The sequence below is a fragment of the Condylostylus longicornis genome, unplaced genomic scaffold, assembly GCF_029603195.1.
Source record: "Condylostylus longicornis isolate FDR11 unplaced genomic scaffold, ASM2960319v2 ptg000030l, whole genome shotgun sequence".
Classification (NCBI taxonomy): domain Eukaryota; kingdom Metazoa; phylum Arthropoda; class Insecta; order Diptera; family Dolichopodidae; genus Condylostylus; species Condylostylus longicornis.
This window is the reverse complement of record NW_026577999.1, coordinates 10179674-10206074: the sequence shown is the minus strand read 5'-3', so window position 1 is coordinate 10206074 and position 26401 is coordinate 10179674. Positions and strand designations below refer to the sequence as shown.

Genomic DNA, 26401 nt, shown 5'->3' with positions numbered 1-26401 from the left:
AATTATAAGGCAAAAAAAAATTATGTTATTTGTTAATTTTTTTATATTTGTTTTTAATTCATCTATTAAATAATAACTTACCAATTATCTCATAATTGAAAAAAAATTGATTTTTGTGTAGAAAAAAATTTCTGAAAAACTTTAATTAAAAAATAATATAATTTAATAATCCATTATATTCTGTTAGTCGTATCATTTGAGGTTATGGGGTATTATTGAAAAAGTATTGTGGTTTTCAGTATAGAATTTCAAATTTTGAAATATATTTTATTTTGAAAAGCTCAATTGATCATGCCAACTGATGCGGCTAACTACTTAATAACATAGTCGAATGAAATGGGCTTATATTAATTGTTCTATAAAGAATTTAGCCAGTTGTAAACATAAAAGAAATGAAAAAAAAACTAGAAAAATTTTATTGAAATAATATTTTTGTTATTTTTAATTGTATTAATTTTAATAATAAAATTCAAAATTATGTCTTAATTATTTTAACATAAATATTGTATAACATGGCATACGAAATGTAAATCTATTAAATATTTTTAATTTATACTTTTTACATTTTTTTCTCTCCAAACTTCAATACGTGTATTTTTAAATAAAATATTTTTACAAAACAAAAAAAAAAATTATTTTCTTTAAAATTATTGTAATTACACTTACAATTATTTATTCTCGATCTAATATTATAATAAATTTTAAAATTATTAGATCAAAACGGAAAAATATAATAAATTTTACTTTCAAGTCCAACCACTTAGAAAAACTTTAGAAAATTAATTAAAAAGAATTGAAGAAATCAATAAAGAAAATAAAAAAAAAAAAATAAATATTTTTTCATAAAATTAAACAATAATTATATTTATAGATTAATAATTTTAGAAATAAATAATAAAATAAAATTACTAATATATTATTAATTATGGTAAAGAAAAATGTTTTGTTTTTTTTTTTTTTTTTTTGAAAATATAAATAAAATAAAAACAAATTCCTAGAATTAGTATAACTAAAGCTAAAATTTAAGATTAATTGGTAATTATTTAATAAAAAAGAAAAAATAAGAATAAAGTTAAAAATAATAGTGTTGACATTATTAAAAAAAATTTAAAACAAATTATATAAATTTAAAAAAAAAAAAAAAGCAGAATACAAAGAAAACACGAAATATTAAAAAACAAAAAAAAAAAAATATTAAATAAATTCGCTTGAGTTTTCATTTTTTGGTGTATTTTATTTTTAAAATTAAATAAATTTAAATTTTCAGATTCCTATGAAAACTACATTTACACTAACTATTAAGAAAACTTAAAATTATACAATTTTGTAGATCTCAAGTAAAAGAAATGCAAAACTTGTCCAAGGAAAAACTCTTACATAATTAAGAAAACAACCTAAGAAATTATTTATTTTTCATAATTATTCTTTACAATTTCTAGATGAAAGCGATTTTTTCCAAAATAGCTTATAGGGGGGTTTTTGTTTATTCAGTTCTAGAATAGTTTTAACTTGTAGTACGTTCGAAAACTCATGCTATATACACTGAAAATATAGATCGTTGAGAAATTACTGCTTCCAATAAAGTGCATTCGAAAATTCAATCTACAATAAAGAAATGTTAGAAATGTAGCGTAGACCTCTAGTATTAATTTTGTCGCTACTTTATTTTTTTTTTTTTTTTTTTTTAAATTTAAAATTCAAAAAGAAATTTTAAATTTAAAAATGTCATATTCAGATATTGAAGAATTATTAAAGTAAGTTTTCTTTAAGTTTTATTAAAATTTCCTTATTTTGCAGCGAATTGGGAAGCGAAAAATATTGAGATACAATTTCATAAATAATATCATTTCTATTATTTTCGAATAATAGGTTATTTAAAAGTTTCAGAATTTGTAGACTGCGTATAAACAAAAAAAAACTTAGCTAAAGTTTTTACAATACTGTTTAACGTTGCATTTTAGAAATTTTAGTTCTATAATGTAGAACTTTGGAGCGCACCGTGCATAAACGAAAGCCCCTCGTATTTGACATAATATGCTGGTATCAGTTCTAAGTTTTCGCACATTTCAAAGTTTGCAATTGTAAGCAAACTTTGAAATTTTGTCTTTCATTTAGAGATTTCCTTCAAAATTACTTTCAGAAACTTTCTTTCTTTTTTTGAAATACTTACATGTGGCCCCAGTAAGTGCAACAAAATATGTATGCATTATAATACAAGTAATATTCCAGACCAGTAAACCTTATACGTAGTATATTTTTATTGTAAATTTTGGTATTAATGATTTATTCCGAAATTTAAAATATTTATTGCGAATAGTTCTATGAATTCGCCACACGTAACAAGTGTACCTACAAATTTACGCTGAACTTTTCAAATTTCCTAGATTACTGTATATAGCATGAACAGCTAATTGAATCGTATAAATTTACTGAAATCATCAACATTTTCATTCACCTGAATAAAATCAAGTCCAAAATTAAAAATTTTTTATTGAAAAACAAAATATTTTTCAATAATATCCCGTCCGCTCAAATGATGCTACTAACAGAATCGGGGTGCTTAAATTATGATCTGACATACATACATATATGTAATGTAATTTAATTTTTGTACAGACTTAGTTACTTCAATTTTTAATTATTTTTCATACAATAGAAATCCTATATACATTTCTGACATTACTAAATACATATGTCTATTTACGTTAGGTATGTAATTTAATAAAACTAAATGTCTATTTAAATCGTCACCTGAGTGGAATTTTAATACATACACCATTTTCGTAATTTTTGGACTTTAGAAAACTTTCAAAAATTTTCGGGGGTAACTTTTCAGAATATGCAATCCGTTTTTCGCTATATCATATAGAGTTTAATAGATATACAGTTATATAACATTATTTTGATCCATCTTAATTTTAGATTTTAACAATAAGGTGATACATACGCAATATGTTTTTGACAGTTGTATAAAAACTTTTGCTATTTTGAATTTGCAATTTGTGTTCATGAACGAAAATTGTCGTTAACAAAAAAAAAAATTCATTTATTTTGGGCCAAATAGTGAAAAATTCTATTTCAGGAAAAATAAAAATTAAGAAAAACAAAAAGAAATTTTGTTATGTTTAAGTACAACAACAATTAACAAACGAATTCCTAAAAAAACACTGCAAAAACTAGTAAAAAAATAGTAGAGCAGATTTTAACTTCACTAGCCATAATAATTAAAATATTTTTGTGATAGATTAGCAATGTTTATGAACAAACTTAATTAGCAAAATTTTGTTTGTGAACCCAAATACAGTGCAGTTTTCGCTATATTTCGCTATAATACTGCGTTTATAATACTGCGATTTGTAAAACACATTTTGATCTCATAGAGCCTTATTCTAGTTGTCGCGTCATTTACGTGACATTTTTCGTTGTCGCTGTCACATCATTTGAAATGTGGTATTCTGGTTGTCGAGTGACGTGAGTGCGAGAAATAATCGAAAATGAAACGTTTCAATTGAAATTGATACATTTTAAAAAGAAATTTCGGCGAGTAAAGTTGAAACTAAAAAAAAAATTTTCAGTGTATATATTTATATTTTTAAATAATAAAAAATGTCATTTGCATTATGGTTTACGAATTCATCTGATTCCGGTAGTGATAAAATTAAAAAAAAAACAACAAGAATCGAAAGATTTAAGATCAGCAATAGCTCTAATCCATCGGATTTGCCAAAGTTTTTCTAGTAAATTAGTTGCAAACATTTTATTAATAAAATTAATAATGAGTTATAAACTATTACAGACTTCCAAAGGCGTTCTCTGTCATGAAATTTCATATTCTTCAAATTTTTCACGCTAAAAACAAAAATTAAATTATATATTTTATGACTTAATTTATGTATAAAATTAATTTTTTTATGATTTTGTTAAATTGTTTTGTTTTAACTTGCATTTTTGGTGTATCCTTCTTTCTTGTCACTTGTAAATACTTTTCGACAAAAAACGTCGTTTCATTACGACATATCTCGCATTAGAACGACAACTGGAATATGACTGAAATTCCCCGAATTCCGGCTATTCCCCGACGATAGTCACTGCGATCACCGCTTAGAATATCAAATTCAAGTCGTAACGACAATTGTCACTCTACTTCGGTTTCAAAGTTCGTTTCTATGAATTGTAAGTAATTTAATATTGTATACTAGACAATAAAATTTTATTTAATAAATAAAACAAATGTTTTTTTTTTTTTATATTCATTGAAAAAAATATATTATGCTGTTTAGTTTAGTTTTACATCAAATAAAATTTAAAAATAAAAAATTAAAATTGCTAATCGTTTTTATTTAATTATTTATTTTCTTTTTTTTTTTCTCTTCTTCTTCTTGTTTGTTATATTTATTTATTAATTATTATTCTTTTTTTTTGTTATTTTATTATTTTAGGTGAAGTTTTTGTTTTTTTTTGTCATTAATTATTTTCATATACACACAATATAATATTTGGTATACGGAAAAGGAAAAATTTGAAACTGTTGCAAGATTGAAAAAATATTGTTGTTATAAGTTGGTTAGCATATTTTGTTTTTTTATAAATTTGATATTAAATATAAATTTATTAATAAATTAATTATTGTTTTTTTTTTTTGTTGTTTTTAAGCAGGATTAAACATCATTTTATTTAGTTTTTTTAATAATAGTTTTTTTTTTTTGAAAATTCTCTTTATTTTTTTTATTTTTAATTTAATAGTTCATTTAATTTTTTTTTTATATTTTCTGGTTAAGGTACGAATATATTAAAGCGTTTTGAGTTGTATTTTTTTTTTTTTTTGTTATTTTAGAATATTTTTATGAATATATTAGAATATTATATATTTTGTTTTTTCTAAATTTTTTGTTTTTTTTTTTATATAAAAAATTTAACATACAATATTATTCAACTTTCTAAAATATATCGAAGTATATAAGATCGAAGTTATTAATTTCAATATTAAGTTCCAAATTAAAATGAAATTAATTAACAGAATTGCAATTACTTAGCAACACAAAAATAATAAGGGTACGCTGTTATATAAAATAGAAGTGTTATATAAAATTGAATTGTATAATTACAATGAGTTCATGTTATACTCATAATAATAAAGGGTAATAAAGGAAATTTCAAAATAGAATGAATTTTTTTTTAAACAATATTTTTAATGTACTCTTATTATTTTAAATAATTTTTATTATTAAATTTATAATTTTATATTAATATGAGTTTTTTTTTTTTTGTATTTGTTGTTATGATTAACAAGGAACTACAATATTAAGACGGATATTAAAAATAATAAAATATTTCATGAATAAATAAAATAATCCCGTAAATGATTCCATTATAAAAATATTTAAAATATGGAATTTTTAAATTTTGCAAAAATTTGAAAAATGACAATAATTTGATTTAATTGTTGAAAATATTTGTCATTTTTATTGATTTATTGATAAAAGGCTGCAAATTAATTTTGAAATAAATTAAAAATTAATTTTATAATTTAAGAAACAAAACTTAGAATTATTATAAATACTTAGAGCAGCTGATTTAATTTTCTAAAATATTTTTTTTTTTTTTTATATATATTATTGAATAATAAATTTTTAAATATAGTTTTGAGTATAATATATTAAAGTAAAATTTATTTCGAAATTTTTAGTTATAAAAGTATGCGTAAGCTTCTAAAATTTAAAAAAATTTTTTATGTGAAAGAATTCATGGCTAAACATGAATTTTCCAATCGCAGCTCTTTACTTTTTTTTAAATGATTAAATGAAAAAAAAAAAATAATCTAATAATTTTTATTATTTTATATATACGTTTTATAAAACCAAGAAAATTACATATATTTGATTAATTTTAAATATTTAAAAATTATTAATTTTTTTACAAGATAAAAAAGAAAAAAACTTGTAAAAAAAAATGCATACAACCTTATCATGCCTTAGCCCAGAAATTCGGAGACGTAATGATTCGATCAATCAGAAGATTCCGAATATAATTCGGTTAATTCCGAACTACATATACTAGAATTCCAGTATATTGCATTGGTTACATTGTAATTGTATGAATTATGTCCGTTATGTAAATTAAAATCTAGCAAAGAAATATTCTGTCATTACCAATAATTTTTAAAAATTGCTATTTTCGTTCTATTCTTATAAATTTTTTATAATTTTGGGTTTTTTTCGATAATTTTATATTTAAAAAATGAATTTATTGTATTTTAATTAATACAAGAAATAAGAATATTTATTGTATTAAGCTTTCAGAAATGTAAATATAAATATAAAAATTTAATTTGAAAACTAATATGAAATTTGTTTTCATTTTCAAAATTTTCAAAAATAGTGCTGCCTTTGCAAATTCATAATCTCTACAATTTGAAATACGCGATATAGATTTAAAATCTACTATATTCGTAAATTTACGATAAAAATAAAATCATAATCGTAATTTTGTTCATAAGCATGATCATAATAGTGTTTATGATCGTAATTTTTAGAAATCTACAAGTAAAATTCATATGATAAGGCTGTTTAAATTAAAATTAAAAGAAATATATGTAAATGTTTTTTTTGATAAACAATTAAATAATTAAATTACAAATATAAAACAGATATAATATATTAATAATTTTTATATACTATAAAAGTATATAATATATTTTTAATTACATAAAAAGTATTTTTAGCAAAATTAATCAAATTTTAAAATAGAATAAAAATTTAAAAGAGAATCTAATTAATAATAGCATTTTTTTACGATATTTTTGTATAGAAAAAATTTTGAATTGTAAATAATATTTTTAATATTTAAAAATAAAATCAATAAATTTATTAAAAATCGTAAATTTAAAAAAAAATCATATAAAAAATTAAATTTGATTTCCTCAAAAAAAAAAAAAAATATCGGCCTTTTATATAATTTCAACAAAATTTAATTATTATAATTTAAATATAATAAAAACAAAATATTAAATAATAAATATATAATATATATAATATATGTATATATATAAATAATTTTATAGATTTTATTAAAGTATAATAATATAATCTTACAACAGTTCTTAAAATTATTCCTTTAATGTATATAACACATATATATATATATACGTAGATATATATAAATATGTTTGTATATATATATATGCATTTGTATATATATATTAGAATGTAAATTATTTTTATAATATATATATATATATATATATATATATATATAACATAATACATAAGTATATACATACATATGAATGTATATTATGTACAATATGATTAATTGTGTTCGCTATATATATTTTATAGGAGCGTTGTTTTTTTTTTCTTATATTTTTTGTTTTTTTATATATTGGTAATATTTATAATATTTATTATTCAATTTATTTTTTATTTTGATATTAGTTTTTTTTTATTCTTTTTTTTGTATTTTATTTGATTTTGTATGCTTGTTTTGTGTTTGTTTAGTTGATGATTTTTTTTTTATTCATTATTATTGTTTATTATTTGTATTTTTTTTTTTTTAAATTAAAATTACAATAAATTGTTTTTTTTTTATTTTTTTTTTTTCATTTTTGGTTTTTAGATACACATATGTACAATGTTCTTTCTTTCTTTTATTTTTGTTTCTTTGTTTTTTTTTTGGTTTATTTTATTTTTAATAAATTTTCTTCATTTTTTTATAATATTTTGTATATTTTTTTGTTTTGTTTTTTTATAAATATTTATTTATTTTGTTTTTTAACGCTTAAAGGATGAATTTTATATGAGATATATATAATAATTATGTATACAATATTATGGTATTTTTTTTTTTGTATTTTGTTTTTGTTTTCTTCCATTTTTATATTATTTTAATAATTATATAATAAGATTTTTTTTGTTGTTTTATTTATAATGAATTTAATAAGAAATTTTAATAAAAATAATTGTTGTTTTTTTTTATATTAATATAGAAAAGAAAAAAAAATTATTTTTTTAAATTATAGATGAAAAAAAAAATTAATTAAATATGTAAATATAATTAGTATGGTTGTCATTTTGTAAGCATTTAATATAAATACATTAAAGTTTTTATGTAAGAATATCTAAAGATAAAAAAGAATTTGTTTTATTCTATTGTAATATATACATAAAAATATCTATACATATATATATAGATATGTATATATAATATATAACTTATGCATATATAGATGTTATATATCATATATATATATATATATATACATGTGATATATTATATATATCACATTATATATAACATATATCATATATATCATATATATCGTATATATATCATATATATATGTAATACATATCATATATATCATGTATATATCATATACATACAATATATATATATATATATATATATATATATATATATATATATATATATATATATATATATATATATATATATATATATATAATCATATATATGTTATATATATGTATGTACATTTTATGTATATACAACTTTATAATATTCTTATTTGGAATATTTATAATTTATATACATATATATATATATATATATTTATTTGATAGTATATTGAAAATATGTATATATATGTATATATGTTTTACGTATGTATTTATAAATATATATATATATATATAAATTTAATTTTGTTGTTGTAGTTTTCTTTTATTTTGTATATTTCAAAAAATTTTTTTTGTTTTTTTTTTTTTTTGAAGATTATTTAAGAGATAAATAACAGTAATATAGTTTTATTTGTTGTTTTTATTATGTTATATAGTATAATGTTTTTGTTTTAATAAAAGATGGGCATATTAAAAGGTATATAATATACAATATATTTATATATATATATATATATATTTCATGTACATAAAAAGAGTTTCATAAAACAGTGTTAATTTGTGTAAATGTGTAAATTTTTCATTAAATTTTTTTAAATTAAATTTTATTTTAAATTAATTTTTAGTTTACTTAATTCTGATTTAAATTATTGTTAAATTTTGATTATGTATTTTGGTTTTTGTTGTTTGTTTTTTATTAAATGTTTTTCTTTGTTTTGTTTTTGTTTTGGTTTGGTATTTTGAATTGTTTGTTTTAAATGTTTCTTCTTTTCTTATTTTTATTTAATACTCGTATATATGGTATGTATACTTATGTATATATGTATGAGAAATGATTTTGGATAATATGTACATATGTATGTGTAGTAAATATTTGTTTTCATAAAAAGAAAATAAAGAATTGCATCGAATGATTTTTGGTACCAGTTTATAACTTTTTCCTTCTTTCTATTTTTTCTTTTCTTCTATTTTTTTTTTTAAAATCACTTCACATTTCCAGACTCCATAAAAATTAAAATAGTAAATGTTTTCTTATATGTTTCTATGTATGTATTGAAAATAAATTTTTATTTAAATTTAAGTAAATTGCTCGCAATTAAAAAAGATCTTTATAATATTCAAAAAAATTTTGGACTCAAAAAAAGAAGGCCAAAATTATAAATTTTTTTTAATGTATTAAAAGAAAGCCCCTTTTTTATTCGGACTTCTTAAAGGAAGTCTTTAAGGAATTGTAAAGAACTTATTGTTCTTTACAATTTCGGATAAATTTCAATATTTTAGAAAAATATTTTTGAATAAAAAATTTATTTTATGAGGAGGAAGCAAGAAATGTAGTTGAACTAGCTACTAAAAAGAAAAGAGAAGAATAGTGTGGAAATGTGAAAATTAATTTATTTTCATATATCATTATACTCTTTTTTTCAATGTTTCTGAAATTGTGTATATAAATTTTAAATAATAATTTCTTAAATATTTTATTATTATAATCTAAAAATTATTATTACTTCTTTTCGAATTTCCTTGATTTTTAATTTAAATATTATATATAGTAAAATGTCAAGTATTTTAAATAATTGCATATATATATATATAAAAAATTATGATAAATATAATATTATTAAGCTCATAAATAATTTCAGTTTATTTCAGAAAAAAAAAATTATTTTTAAATTAAAAAAAAATTGAATGTATGTGTACGAGAACGTTTAAAGAATTTTGTATAACAGTTACATATATGTATAGTTTAAAACATTAGTATAATGTTTTTAATATATATATTTTGAGAAATTCAATGAATAAAATGTCCATTTTTAATATTCAAATTTATTAATTATTTTACAATGAAAACTATATATGTTATATTTATTGAAAGATACAAGTATAATGCATAAATTATTGTATAATAAAAGAGATTTTATTGCCTTGAGGAACATATTTTTTTAAGCTTTATAGTTTGAAATTTTATTTTTTTCATATCTTTTTATTAAAACTTAAAATTAATACTTTTTTTTCTATTCAACATACACATATTATGTATATAATTTGTGCATAATATCTCCGTTCTTTCTTTTATATACTTTTCATTGGTTCTCAATATAAAAATTATTAAAATTATTAATTTTATAAGAAAATCAAGTAATTATTATTTAAAATTTCTTAATTATCTTCTTGATATAAAATAGTTGAAAAAAATAAATAAAATTTAAATAATAATTCGCAAGTTTAATATTACATATAATAATTATTATATATTTTGAAGAAAAAATATTAAAATGCAAAAAGATGGATAATTTGTATAACATTATTATTTACGTTATTATGAAAAACGAATATATTTATAAATTTTGTGTATTGTATTTATATGTAACGTATAATTAATAAGTGTGTATGTGTAATTTTTATAGTTTAAATATTTATAATATGCGCTATATATATATGAAATGTTATATAAGAAGTCTATACAGAATACAAATTTTAAAATGATATAAATTTTAAAATCACTTCCTATTTGAATAAATCGTAAAAAAAAAAAACGAAATTATATTGCAGTTAAGTATATAATTTGACATTTATTCGTGTTATTCGCCCTATAGGTCCCAAATATATTTAAAAATTTACATATGATTTTTTTTTAATTACCCGTCAGTTTATAATTTATTTTACTACTATAATTTACTAAATTCAAAATAAAATTTATTAACTAAAAATATTGATAATTTTTGAAAAATATGAAAAACTAAAAAAAAATATTTTTTATAACAAATTTTAATTGTTCCTATAAAGCTTATATATATAAATATAAGCTTTTTATTTATTATTACATTAGGTTATTAAGAATTACCCATATTCTTTAAAACGTCTCTTTTGTTGGAATGCGATAAAAGTATAAAAATTTTGAATACATAACTTCCAAATTTCGAAAATTCATTCTAGATCGTTTCCCAGTGCATATATCAAGAGCATGCAACAGACGTAAGTCATGTATTCCAACGATTACAACAAGTCATGTTATTTACGTTGCTAACGCAATTAATTATTATATTAGTTTTTGTTTTGTATTTTTTAAAGGCTGACACATTAGTGATTTTTATACTATGTGAAAAAATAAGTGACAAAAAAACACTCCTTTTAATTTAGAAATTATAAATTTTTTGCTTTATTGAAATAATTTTTAAAAATGTCAATTGCGAAAATTACTTAACCGTCATAAATGTACAGATGATAATCATTTGCAAAATTAAGCGAGTGACGTGACTAATATGATCATCAAATGTTTGACATATTGTACTGGAAAACAATATGAAAACTAGATATTTGGAAAACTACAATCCCATTACTTAAATAAATGCACCCACCACTCTGGACAATATGGACAATATACATAAAATATTTGTATGTTATAACAGGTATAATTTTATACAACATGGTTTGTATTAAAAAAATTTATAAAAAACTTATTTTTATCACAAAATTTTTTTTTATGAAAAAATTAGACTATTTTAGTTATTTAATATTTTACCACCCTCAGTTCAACTAAATGGTTATGATTTTAGTTTTAAATTTGAATGGTACGAAATTGTATAAGAAGGGTAAAAGAACAAAGTATATAAGCATGTAGTGTATGCACTAATGTAGATTAAGAAAGGAAAATTTTTACAAATGAATTTTTCTTGAAAACATTTTCAGTGGTATTATAAAAAAGTCAAGGAAATTTTGTTTTTTTTTTTTTTCTTAAAAAAGATATGTTTAAAGTTGGATTTGCTAAATTGAATTTTTCTGATGTTTTCGAGGTTATTATTTTATTATTTTTTATTTTGTTATATTTTTTTTTTGTACTTTTGTAACATTTTATAAAATAATTAGGGATGTTAAGGAGTTTGATAGTTTGTAAAATGAAATTTCATTTAATATTGCATAATTTTAGGGATATTGGAAAATTTCGTATGAATACAAACAAAAACGTAGATTTAACTAACGGATAATTAAAATTCTAACATATTTTTATAAATACATATTTTCATATACATACATATACATACATATATATAAATAAGAATATAATATTATGAATATGTGGGTGAAGGGGGGGGGGGGGGTAAAAACTGATTTTTCAAAATGATTTGGTTTTTTGTTGAAATTTATAAATTGTAAATGTTTTTTAAAATGTTTTTTTTTTGAGTAAAATTTGTGTTTTTCTTTTTAAATTAATTTAAAGAATTTATTAAGTTTATTTTCTCTTTTACTTTTGGTTTATTTTTTGTCTCTTTATATTTTTCTTATAAAAAATTTTTCATGATATTTTAAATTTTATTGTAATTTTAATATTAAATCGTTTATTTTGTATTATAAGTTTTTATTTTATTCATTTATTTTTTATATTATATTATTAATAAAAAAATTTAATAGAAAAAGGAGAATGAAAGTACGCATATTTTTTAGAAAAGGAGAAAAAGGGAAAATATAGAAAAAACATTGCAATACAAATAATTTTTATATTTTTTATTTTTAAAGAGAAAACGGCATTTTCCTAAAATAAATATCAAAAATATCAAATAAAAAACAAGTTTTTATAACAAAATTAATATAATCACTCATATATTAGTGGAATGACTTGACGTTATGGGTTATTATTCAAAAATTCTGAAATTTTCTAAACAAAATCAATCATGAAATTTGAAGTTCTATACTGAAAATAAAAATTCTTTTCAGTAATATCCAATCACTCTATGTGATTCGACTAACAGAATAGGTATGCGTGAACGTGTATTGTCGTCTTTTCAAACTTAAAAAAAACAACGAGTGTACAGAAATTATAGATGAATTATTCAAATTGAAAAATTTATTAATTTTGTTTTGTTTTTTTTTTTTGCATCATAAACGCAAGCTAATGCACAAAGTATCTTTCAAAGTATCATTTGAATTTCAATTGATTCTTCAATTCTGTGCATATATATGCAACAATTGACTAAAGTTATAACTGTAACACTACTATATTATGTTTAACCACAATCTATCTGTACATTTTACACACGTAACAATCTATATATTGAACTTTGAATTTTTGCAGATTTTTGTGTATATAAAATGCTGAACTCTAAAATTTGCTGTATTGCGATATGTCTGTACAATTGAAGTTAGGAAAAAAATACATTTCTCAAATTTTGTATGAGTACAAGATCGTGTCAGTACAAGATTTCCAGTAATACGCAGTGTCAATGCAAAAAGTGGTAATATCTTGTTAAAAAAGTACTTGTTTTTATAAATGAAATTATTTGTTAATTAAATTTGATATTTTGATATACTTTATAGTCGTTTCCCATTTCTTTTTTGGTTTCTTTTTAAAACGTATAAGTTAGACACAAAAATTAAAAAAAAAATTAATTTTATTATAAATTTATTAAGCATACCATATTCTCTATGTGTATATATATACATATATATATATAATATACATAAAATGTATATAATATAAACATATATATCATTTAATAATATATATATAATTAATGTATATATATATTATATAAATATAAATGATATATATATATATGTATCATTTATATTTATTTATATAAAATATATATACATATATATAAAATATATATATGAGGTATATATATGTAATATATATATGTATATACATACTACATATATAAGATATATATATATATATATATATATATATATATATATGTATATATATATGTATATATATTCATATATTTATATGCATGTTTTGATATTTTTATATTTTATTAAGCAAAGCTAGATAGAAAATTTTTTTCCTTGATATATATATATTTGTTATACATATATATTATATATAACAATTATATATATATAGTTTGCATTTCTTTTACAGATTTTTAATAGTATTTTTAACTACAGTAAAGATTTTTTTTTTATTTTTTATTTTGTTTATTCTATCAGTAATTAATAACCTTACGTTTTTTTTATTTTACAATTTTATCTTAATGTTTTATTTAGTAAAATTGCTAACTTTTGTTAGTAAAATTGTATTTTTTTTTTCAACACAATTTTACATCATTGTCTTTGGATATGTGGTCACCAAATATATTATCATATATATATAAAAAAAAAAACAGACTAAAATTTTTCATTTTATATTTTGAAAAGAGGTAAAGAAAACATATTTCAATAAATTTTAATAAGTTCAATAATGGAAATATGAAAAATTATAAAAAATTGATGATTTGCGGATACACGCATAGAAAACTAGAAAAAGTTTTTGGAAAAATTTTAAATAAAATAATATTGTAAGATGGAAACTGTAGTTTTTTATTAAACATTTGCAGTAAATATTTGAAAATTGAATTATTTGTTTATTGTTTACTAAAGTGGATGATTTCAAAAATGCAGTATAAAAAAATTTACTCCATTGTAAAAATTTTTTTAGTTATGATTTTCAAAAACAATAAATTTTTATGATAACAAACAAATTTCGAAATTAAATATTACAATAAAATATTTTTAATTTAATAGGAGATTGAAAAATATTTTCTATTTTTAAGACTATTAATAAAACTGTGTTGCAAAATTAACCTAACTGAAATTAAAGTAGTGAACAAGGCATTTTAAATTTTCTTATCAACGATAAATTTGATTTTCTGTCAAATTTTATGAAAAGAAGAGCTAAATCACTAAAATTTTGTGTTCTTATTAGAAATATGCGCTCATTTATGCCAAACATTTTTGCACAACATTATGTATACAAACGTCAAAAACTTTTGAAAAACATTTTTTGAATATAATATTGTAAAATTTCACGTTTCTACTGCAATTTTGAAAACAGGAATTTATGCAAATAAAATTTGATTAGCAAAATATCATAGCCAAACAATTACTGCTTTTAATTAAATATTTTTGTAAAAACATTTAGACTTAGTTGATGACATAACGAAATGTCTGTACCCATTTTAGAATTAAATTATTGAATTAAAAAGTATAAATAATTGAATAATTATTATAAGTATGTAGATATGTAGACAATCTACATAATATTTAAAAAGAAAAGGTGTTTCCATTTATTTGGAAGAAGCCGATTTTGAACTTTCATATATTGTATAAATTAATTTTGTAAAATATTTTCTGTTTTATTTTAAATGTAAAATTAAATGAAAACTTTTAATGTTATAATTATGTTAAATATATGTAGTTTTGTTTGTATTCAAATATATTATGTAATTTATGTATAATTTTCGCAATTCTTTTGTTGTGAATTTTTGATAATTTGAGAAAATATGAGAAATTTGAAAAGCATAATACGAAATATTGAGATTTTTTTAGAAAATTTTTACAACTTTTTGAAGATATTTTTTTTTTTCATTATTTTTGCATTCTTTTTCCTTTTTTATTACTTTTTTTTTTGTTTTTGAAATTTTGATATTATTACACATGTATATTATGTTGTATAGGTAAGATATATACATATATATATATTTTTTTTTATTGCATATTGTTGTGTCTTGTTCAAATGTATGAAGTTTTAATTTAGTAGTAAATATATTTTTTATTTATATCTATTTAGACATATATATATATTATAGATATATTTAATATATATATATATATATATATTTGATAATATTGTTTCCAAAATTTATCTATTTATTTATTTTTTTTTTTAAATTATCTATTACAGTATATTGTGTCGCATCTATTAATTTATGTAAATAGGTTTGCAATATATATATATTATATTTTTATATATATATATATATATATATATATATATATATATATATTAATCATTTGTATATATGTATGTTTATTTAAAACTTCCTTTAAAATAAAGAAAGTATTTATTATTGTTATTATTTTATTTATGTTTTAATTTTTATTATTTTTTTTTTGTTTGTTTTTGTCTTTGAACGAGGGAAAGGTTCCTTGTGCTGTCTATATATGCAAATTTTCAATTTCAGTTATTTTTATTTATTTGTTAATTTTTTTTTATTTTGTTTTTAATAATAGTGTGATTTTTTTATTATTATTTTTTTTTTGTTTTTCAAATACATTTTTTATCTACTATGGTTTGTTGTTTTTTTTTTTGTTTTTTTTTATACTTTTTATATTTGATCAATTTATTTAATTAATTAGAGACTTAATTATTATGATATTTTAAGTACGATTTTTTTTACTTTCTTGTAATATTTATTTATAATAATAATTTTTTTTTGTTTTTTTTTTTGTAATTTCAATATTTTTTTTAATTAATTTTTAATTTAATAATTTATTATATATAAATGGTCAACGACAACAGCAGAAAATATGTGCGTAACAAAAATAAACAAATCAATATTTTATTCATTATCGATTTTTTATCATAATAATGTACATAACTATAAATATATCATTATTGTATTTTATTTTATTTATTTATTTTTTCTTTTGAATTTATTTATATATATATACATATATATATATTTTTTAAAATATTTTTCATCTTTTTTTGTATTGGTTTCTGTTATATAATTTTAATTTATTATCAATATAATAAAAATGTATATTATAATAATAATAATAAATATTACTATTATAATATATAACAAAATTTTCAATAGCAAACATTAACAGTATATTGATTATAATAATAATAATAATAAATTTAATAATAATATAATTAATAATTATTATTGGTGGGCTACTACATGGCCAGGGTTATTTACCACCAAAACCAAATCTTCCAAAAATTGAGTCTTTTGCTTTTGATAACATATCACCACCAGGTACTGCTGACGCTGCTGCTGATAATGTTCCCATAAGGCCGCCACCACCAGATGGTGGAGGCTGTTGTGGTTGTTGTGGTTGTTGTCCTGGCTGTTGTCCCGGTTGCTGTTGTTGTTGTTGCTGCTGTTGTTGCTGCTGCTGTTGTTGTTGTCCACCACCACCAAATAAACTACCAAGACCAAGACCAGAAGACTGCTGTTGTTGTGGCTGTTGCTGTTGCTGCATCGGCTGCGTACCTTGTTGGGGGGCTGCTTGTTGAGGTTGTTTACTTCCAAGAAGACCCCCTGTAGCAGCCTTTGTAGCACCAGAAAGTAAACTAGTAGCACCTGAAAATAGTCCCCCGGATGATTGTGTCGTTACTGGTGGTTGTTGTGGTTGTTGCTGTTGTTGTTGTTGCTGTTGGGGCATCATACCTGGCTGTTGCATCATACCAGGTTGCTGTTGTTGTGTCATACCTGGTTGTTGCATCATGCCAGGTTGTTGCATCATTCCAGGTTGTTGCTGTTGTTGTTGCATCATACCGGGTTGTTGCTGTTGTTGTTGTTGTTGTGGCATCATACCAGGCTGTTGTTGTTGTTGTGGCATCATGCCAGGCTGTTGCTGTTGTTGTTGTGGCATCATACCGGGTTGTTGTTGTTGTTGTTGTGGCATCATACCAGGTTGTTGTTGTTGTTGTGTTTGCATCATACCAGGTTGCTGTTGTTGCATCATACCTGGTTGTTGCATTCCCATATTACCACCTATTCCTGTTTTCCCCTGCATCCCCTATAGGAAATGTATTAATAAGCGTTATTATTGATTATAGTAGAAAACGGAAACCAAAATTAAATAAATAAAAAAGTTAAATAAAAACCCCACCGCCCCACTCATTTTCATTTAACAACAATTTTTCAATTTTTTTATTTTTATTTTTTTTTTTTTTTTTGTATAAATTTACTTTCTTATTTATTTAAATATTGTTAAAAAAAATATTTAATAAAATGAGTAATTATTTAAAAAAAGTTTTAAATTTAATAAAAAAATTTCATTTTGAATATATGAAAAAATTTCCGTCAGCTAAGTATTTAAATATTTAAGATTAAAAAAACTTTTCAAGAATGGATTGAATATGCAAAATTTGTGTTCTGTATATAAATATTAGAAAATTATAACTATAAAAATATTTAAATGTATAATAATGTTATAAAATTAAATATGTAAAAATAAATAAATGAAAATAATTAACAACTTCAATTTAAATATGACAAAATGTATTGTAAAAATTATGAGCTATAACTGAATGATATTAAAGAGGAAGTATTATTATATAATATAAAATTATTTTACTAAACAAAAAATTAAAAAAAAAAAATAAATAAATAAATTTGTACGAACTAGCAATATTATAATTTAATCAAATAAAAACTTCATAAATATTTTATTAATTTATTAAACTATCATACAGACTGTTTGCAAAATATTTTTATATAATTTGAGATTAAGTAATTTTTTAATAAAATATTTCTTAATAAAAATATTATTATTTATAATTTTAAATTTTGGCTTATAAATTATTAATTCTACATTTTTTTATTTTTAATTAAAAATATAAAATTCTCGTTTTTACATAATAGTTTTACTCAAATTATATTTCACTCCCGCAATATAGGTGTGATTATTACAAAAATAATTTTTATGGAAATTTTTGAATCAAATTAATCCGTAATTGGATTTTATTTTTATGTGCCGATGAATTAAATAAAATTATGTATAAACTTTAAAATAAAAAAAAACATTACAACAATAATAATTAGTAAAACAATGTGCCAAATTGATGCTAAATTAAATTCATGTTAAAAATGAATTATTGATTATGTAATTTGTACTAAAATAATATTTATAAGCCTTTACTTTTTTCTTACTCCTTGTCCATATAGTAAAGCTATAATCTGTTTCTAAATAAATACACAATACTTTTATATATATTAACAATATATTACTTTTACAATATATTACTATTAAGAATTAAAATTTATAACTCGTTCCCTTAGTAATTAAATTATTTTTGCCCAACAATTTAAAATGTACTAAAAAATCTTTTGCTGACTGAGATCACGTCAGAAATATTCTATTCTTTTGTCATAAAAATATAAAATGAAGAGTAATTTTAAGATTAATGTATGCATTATTATAAAACAAACACACTCAATTTAGATAGCACCGTTCTAATATGAGATTTCAAACGTTTTATTTAATAAAAAAATTTATTTTTATTTGAAAACATTGGATTTGTTATTCTTATCAAAAATAATGTTTTAGAATACTAAAAAATCTAAATAATAATTGATTATGAATACTAGACAAATCTTTCTTATACTTTTATATTCATATAAAATAACGAAAACTTTTAAAAATTTTCGTGTTCTTAAAGAAATTTTTAAAAAAGTAAAAAATTCTTACATTCAGGAGCTTTTCCTTGAAAACTAAAACTATCAATTACCGGAAAATGCCGATTTTCACGCTTTATTGAAAGGCTCCGAAATTATTGGTAAGTAAAATTTATTTGTTTAAAGAAAAATTCTGAAACCTGTTCTTTCCTAACAAGACGATAACTCGAGAATAGCAATATCGGAACCCGTCAAAAATTAAATTTGTTAAACGAAATTGATTTAAGAGTCACAGTTAGATGGTTTTCAATTGTATTTCAATTTTTCTTCAACAAAAATAGATCAATTTAAGCAATTATTATTTTTAATAGAAAATTTAATTTTTTAAGAGATCTGAAATCCAAAACAAACTTCCAGTCATCGAAATTTAATTATCAAAATTACTGCAATTAATATTTTATTATGTAAAATGCATTTGACCCTTTAAATTAAAAAAAAAAAAATAATCTTTTAATTAGATTTACTTTTACATGCAATGAAATTTAAAAATAAAATTCAATAATTATAAAAGAAAAACAAGGTAAAAATTTAGTTTTTTTTTTTGAACGCAAAATTTTTATTTGTTATGTTCTCAAATATATATATATATATATATATATAGTTAAAACTTTATAATATAAGAATTAAAATGGCATGCATAATATTAGTGTTTTCTTTCATTTCAAATAATATTTTAAATATAATTTGTATTGTAACAAATAATCATTAATTTTTATAATATAAAATATGAATATTTTTTATTACCATAAAAAAAAACAAAATTAAAATTTTATGAATTAAATGAGAAGCTATATATTTAAGTATTAGTATATAAGTATGGAAAAATTATGAAAAACAAAAATTTAATAGCAATTTGAACAAAAAAAAAATATAAATTAATTATAGGAAAACAAAAACAAAAGGGAGCAAAATATTATAAACTAAATTATAAAATTATAACACATGATTTATGAGCAAAGTTACTAAATCATTTTTATATTATGTCAATGCAAACTACTTGTTTAAACTCAACGTTTATGTAACGTCATAAAATATTACCAATTAATATGACATATTATGTTATATACGTGTATACAATTAGTTATATTCTGCAAGATATAGTTATATAGTCGTGTGATACTTATACATATGATTTATCAATGTGACATTATTTTTGTTGCAACGTACAAAACTATATTTATTTATATGTATATTATGAAAACGTCATCTACTCCATATTTTTTAATTTGCTATAATTTTAATCAATATTCCATAATATTAATTAAGAAATATCTACTATACATACTACGTTAAAAATATTTAATATTTGCACTTTTTACTCTACCAATACAGTCTTTTAGTTTCTTATAGGTAGGAAATATTTGAATTATTCATAATCAATTATTATTGTAATGTAAGTTTGTTTTTAAAACTGCAAACAAAATTTTCATAGTGCTAACATAAAATTATACATTTTTAAAATAAAATAAAATCTGGTTTAATTTTTTTTTTTGTAAAAAGAACAAAATATTTACTGTGTTACAAAATATTTTACCTATGTACGTGTTCTATGATGAGTTTTTACTGAACTACTATATAAATATATTTTGACAGTAATACGAAAGAGTAATCGTTTTTTAATAATGTTTGCAAAAATGCGATTGCTCTCTCCTATCTCACCGTTTAGTACAATAAAAAAAAAAAAGAGATCTACAAAAATATTTATTCAATGAATTTTTTTTTTGGAATCACACTAAGTCCTGGAGTTACGACATTGTTTGGAACCAAAAATTTAAGCCACATCTCGCATATTATGTTTTCGTATATTAAAAATAATATACGAAAACAAAAATTCTGTTTTTCAGTCTTTATTAATTAAAAAATATAAAAACTAAACATAAAAACGATTATATTTAATTTAAACCAAATTATAAGAAAGAAACCAAAATCAATAACATTTTAACAAAAAACAAACTAAATAAACAACATTTGTAGTTGCGTACATAACTGGGTACGCATCCAATCAGAAATTAAATTAAATAATTTAAAACTTAAATAAACTTTAAGATATTAAGTGTAATCTCTGCAAATTTATATCAAATTTTTCGAAAATTTCCACAGCTTTGCTTATATGTGTAGTCTAACGTTACTCAATAAGTTTCAAAATTTAAGTGTCCAAACAATTTTGTTCGATTCACGATTAGAATTCAAAATTTTTTAATGTCATATTACGAAATTTATGCCGCAAGGCGAAAAAAAATAACTTGAATAGTCGTAACAAGAAATGTTGTATTAAGAGACGTCGTCTCTCGAGAAATTAGTGTAATTGCATTAATCGTTAAATATATTTTTTACGAAAACTGCTTCATGGAGAACAACTATATTGTTAATATTAAAAATAAATTTAGGATTATTTACGAATTTAATTTAAATTAATTAAATTTAATAAATTTTATTGAAATATTTTCACTATAAATAAACTTTTTGTATAATTTTTTTCTCATAATAGTTAAATAAAGAAAACGTTAAAACGTTTTAAAAATTTTGACACATCGTACATTAAGTAATTTTAAAATGTTTTACTATGACTGCAGTTCCTGCCCAAAATATTTATGTAACAATAATATTTAAAATTTAAAATTAAGAGGATTTGCGATAATTCAGACATACACTGAAAATTCTAAATTAAATTTTAAAAAGTCTTTTCACACATACGTGCAAATCTGCAAAAACTGAATATTAATGTTGCAGATTTGTAATATATTCGAGAAATTTTTTTAATACTGAACATTTTTCTATTATGCAGAAGTTATAAAGAACTAACTTTCGAACGTGTTATTTTTTGCAGATTTTGCAGTTTAGCAACTTTCGAACTATTTATTTACTTTTTATTAAGACGTAAATTAGAATTGAATTATCAAAAATCCCTTAATAAAGAAGAAGTTCTGGTCAATTTTTTTTGTCTTTTTTTTACAAAATATTGTGATAAGAATAAAATGTATTCCATTTTTTTTTAAATAATGGGTGATTTTGTTTCAGTTTTTTTGTTTTTTTTTCTTTTCAGTTTTTGACAACTCTAGTACACGTAAGTTATTGTCAATGCTTAATTAATTCGGTTTGATTTAAAAAGCTTTCAAAATATTCATTTTTAAAGTAATTCATTCATTCAAAAAATTTCGAGTAATACGTCATTTTACGTTTCATTTTATTTAATTTTTAAATAAAATTAATAAATTTAAAAAAAATATTTTAAATAAATTTAATACGTTATTTTACATAAAATTTTATTTTATCATTTTACGTTGTGGGTTTTGTAAATTGTATTAATGATACAAAATTTTATAAATTGACCATATTGAATGGTTTGTGATATTCTAACGATTTCATTGTGCGAATTTTGTTACGTAAAATCAGTTAAAATGTTTTTTTTTTTAATTAAATTTTGAAAAATAGACAAATTGTAACGATAAATGTATACCGACCGATTTCTATAAAAATGATATGCAAATTTGCAGTTTATCTTTTCCTATTATATTTAATTTTAAAAAACACACCTATAAAGATTCACCCATTATTTTTATATTATTTAAAATAATTATTAATAAATCAATATAATAATGAAGATAATACCAACTATATTCTTATTAAATTCATCGGCACAAAAAAAAAATTAATTATAATTTATAGGCTTTGTATGTATTTGGCGAATTTACTAAGGAATTTGCTATTTTGTGGCAATTTGATATAATGTATAGCGAAATATTAAAAAAATAATGATTTTATGTTAAAGAATAATTTTATTATACGTAATTTACTTTAAAATACTGTCAATACTGTACAATACTACCATCGCGTAAGAAAATTAGCAAGCCAAATTCATTTGCCACACATTATGTCAAATCCTAGCGAATTCCCCAGGCTATAAGAATTTGACAATTTGGTGAATAAGCCAAATACATATGTAATTAAATTTAATAAATATAGCAGAATTTCGAATATTAATTAATATGTTAAGCAAAATACTTCTGTCCTAAACATACGATTGTTTAATATTAAATATTACTTCATATATTAATAATGTATATATAATAATTATTATAGTAATCCATTATTTTATTTGAAAAGGTTGTTTTGTATTTATGCATATAGTCATTATGAATTATAAAAATTTATGATTTCTCTTTATGTTTGCTATAAGATTTTTTGATTCTTCCTTGCAAATATTTTAATTATAATTATTACTATGAATATTAATTAATTTAATTATTTACTCTACTTTTTTATTAACAACTCAAAGGAAAACCAAGAGAAAAAAATAATTCAAACAAAACATAAAAAATAATTTTTAATAATATTATGTAACATTATGTTTATAGTAAACGCTAGCAATAGTAAACGTAATCAATAAGCTAAAATAAAATATTTTTGTTTTTCAGTTAAATGTCTATAGTAAAATGGAAATATTTAAAGGTTGAACAAAATATTTACGAATTTTAAATGAAAGGTATGTTATTAGAAAATCTTTTTATTATTTTTTTTTTTGGAATCAATGAGGAAATGTAAAAACTTTAACTATGTATTTTAATTAAAGAATACTACAGTAATTTTTAACTTATTTTATATTAAATATGTAGGTATATACAAAAGGAGAATGTTTTTATGAGTTAATTTCATATGAATAAAAAAATTTGGATATAAAGAGTGATTTTTTAATGTTTCAAATTTAAATTTAAAGAAAAATACAGAAAAATTGCCAAATTCGCATGTAATTTTCATTTAAATAGAAAAATCAATCATTGCCATATTACTTTTTAAACATAATTTCATATAAATGCTTATTGGATAATTTTTCAGCCGAATTTGAATAAATCCCGCCGAAATCGCGCATCACCCGAAGTATCACAAACTACAAGTTCAATATTGCTAATTTAATATAAGTACTTATAGTAATTGAAGCGCTGTCATCAATATAGACAAGAGATTTTATTTAGCCCTCAAGAAAATTATCTCGAAATTCCATGACTTGAAAGTCTTATTCGGGTGCCACCATTGCATGGAGAAATAACAAATCAAACTTAATAAATTTGACATTGGATGTGAAAGTGTGAAAAATAAAAGCAAGAAATATCAAACAGTAAAAAAATCACCCATTACAAAGATAGATAATTATCAATTATAAGAAAGTTACGAATGAATATTAGATGAATATAGGATGGAAATTAAATTATTAATGTATTATTATTATGTATGTATATATTATTTATTATTAATCTAAAATATTTATGAAATCTTGAAGGGTAACTTTCAATTCTTAATACACATCTGATTATACTATTTGTTTTTCTTTTAAGATTTAAATATAAAAGCTTTTAAAATTAACTTTTTTTTTCATTCAATCTCAAGAATATTTTGAACATGAACTATTTGAAATTTTGTTATAAAAAAAATAAATCCCTCAATTACTTGTGAATAAATTTTAAAGAAAGGTTGTTTCATTTACTTCAATATATTAGTATTATTTCCGGAATAAAAATTAATTTGATTTTCATGAAAATAATGTTACTTTCCCAGAACATAATCAATATGACAATCATGTCAATCACTTTCATTTGTAAATGACAGTCATATGCAAATATGTGTCAGTTAATGTTTTATAATTTATAAATAAAAATCTTTTCCATCTTCCTTGTTTTCCTTTTCTACATCAAAATCGGCCACTTATAAGACAAATGGTAAAACAAAATGCTAAAAAAAAATCAAAAAATTACAATCATTTGCGTTAGCAACAAATACCGGAATAGCGTCATTAGTATTTAAATTCATGGTTTTTGCCAATTGTATACAAATGATGTTACGGAAAAGTGACAAAAATTCTGATCAAAATCAATTTGTTTTTTTTTTTTTAAATTGGATTAAGGAAACGTGTCATAAAGAGTATGTTAGTAAACTATATTAGACATATAAATATGACATATATATATATAAAATTTAAGAATGAAACATAGATCGCAAATTCGATAAATTACTTAAAATATTGAATAAAATCAAAAAAGTAAATACAACGTACATTATTGCATAAGTGTTGCTGATGCGCGATCATTATAATTATGCAACAACTTGCTGTTGAATAGCATCCATCATTACGTTTACAGTTTAATTTGTTTGATTTAAGCTAATAAATTTGAATTTTAGACACTGGTTTTTGAACAATTCGATTTTTAATTAATTTTTATTGTTGTAGCGAAATTTCTTGTATTGAATTAATATCGCAAAGTTTATTATATAACTGACATAAAAGTATTTTTTGAACACTTTTTAATTATGCTGTTAGTAACAATGTTGTCACATTTTCACATTGTTTACTTATTGATTGCACCCTTTTATTTAATTTTCATATTATAAGTATAACAAATTCGTAAATTAAAATAAATATTAGACTAAAAAAAAATTAAAATATATTTTTTTTTAAACTGAAGCTTTATAATAATTTTTTTAAAATAAAATTATTAGACCTTATATTTTAAAAATTTAAAGGAATTGTAAAACTTTGCAGTTAAAACACTTTTAAAATCTTTAGTAAAATTGAAACTGTTATATATTTTTCTATTTTGTAACCCTAATTAAGGAACCCTAATTTATTTTTAATTATTTGATATAAATAAGAAAAAATTAGAAATTGTGTTTCAATTATTTTATTTGTTTATCCTGTCAATATAATATTATACTTTGCATATGCATTCCATTTATTTATTATACATACTTTTTTCGCAATATTTTATATTCAATATCTTTTTCCTTTCAAAATTATACATAGAAAACAACTTGGAATATAAAATATACTATTATTTTAATGAAGTTTGTAAAAAAAAAGGTAACAACATTATTTTAAGA

General features: G+C 19.9%; 1 protein-coding gene across 13 annotated transcripts in view; it reads right to left on the bottom strand.

Annotated features, from left to right (window-relative positions):
• Positions 1-16062: 16062 nt before the first annotated feature.
• Positions 16063-26401, bottom strand: part of LOC129608167 (RIMS-binding protein 2) — an 86346-nt gene continuing 76007 nt past the window's right edge. For 10 of the 13 annotated variants that reach the window (XM_055519504.1, XM_055519506.1, XM_055519511.1 and 7 more), the window contains one exon: positions 16063-17870. In XM_055519504.1, coding sequence (XP_055375479.1) covers positions 17037-17870 — 834 coding nt within the window. In that variant the 3' untranslated portion in view covers positions 16063-17036. The remainder of the gene's footprint in view (positions 17871-26401) is intronic. The other 3 variants (XM_055519514.1, XM_055519515.1, XM_055519516.1) reach the window with 2 other exon arrangements.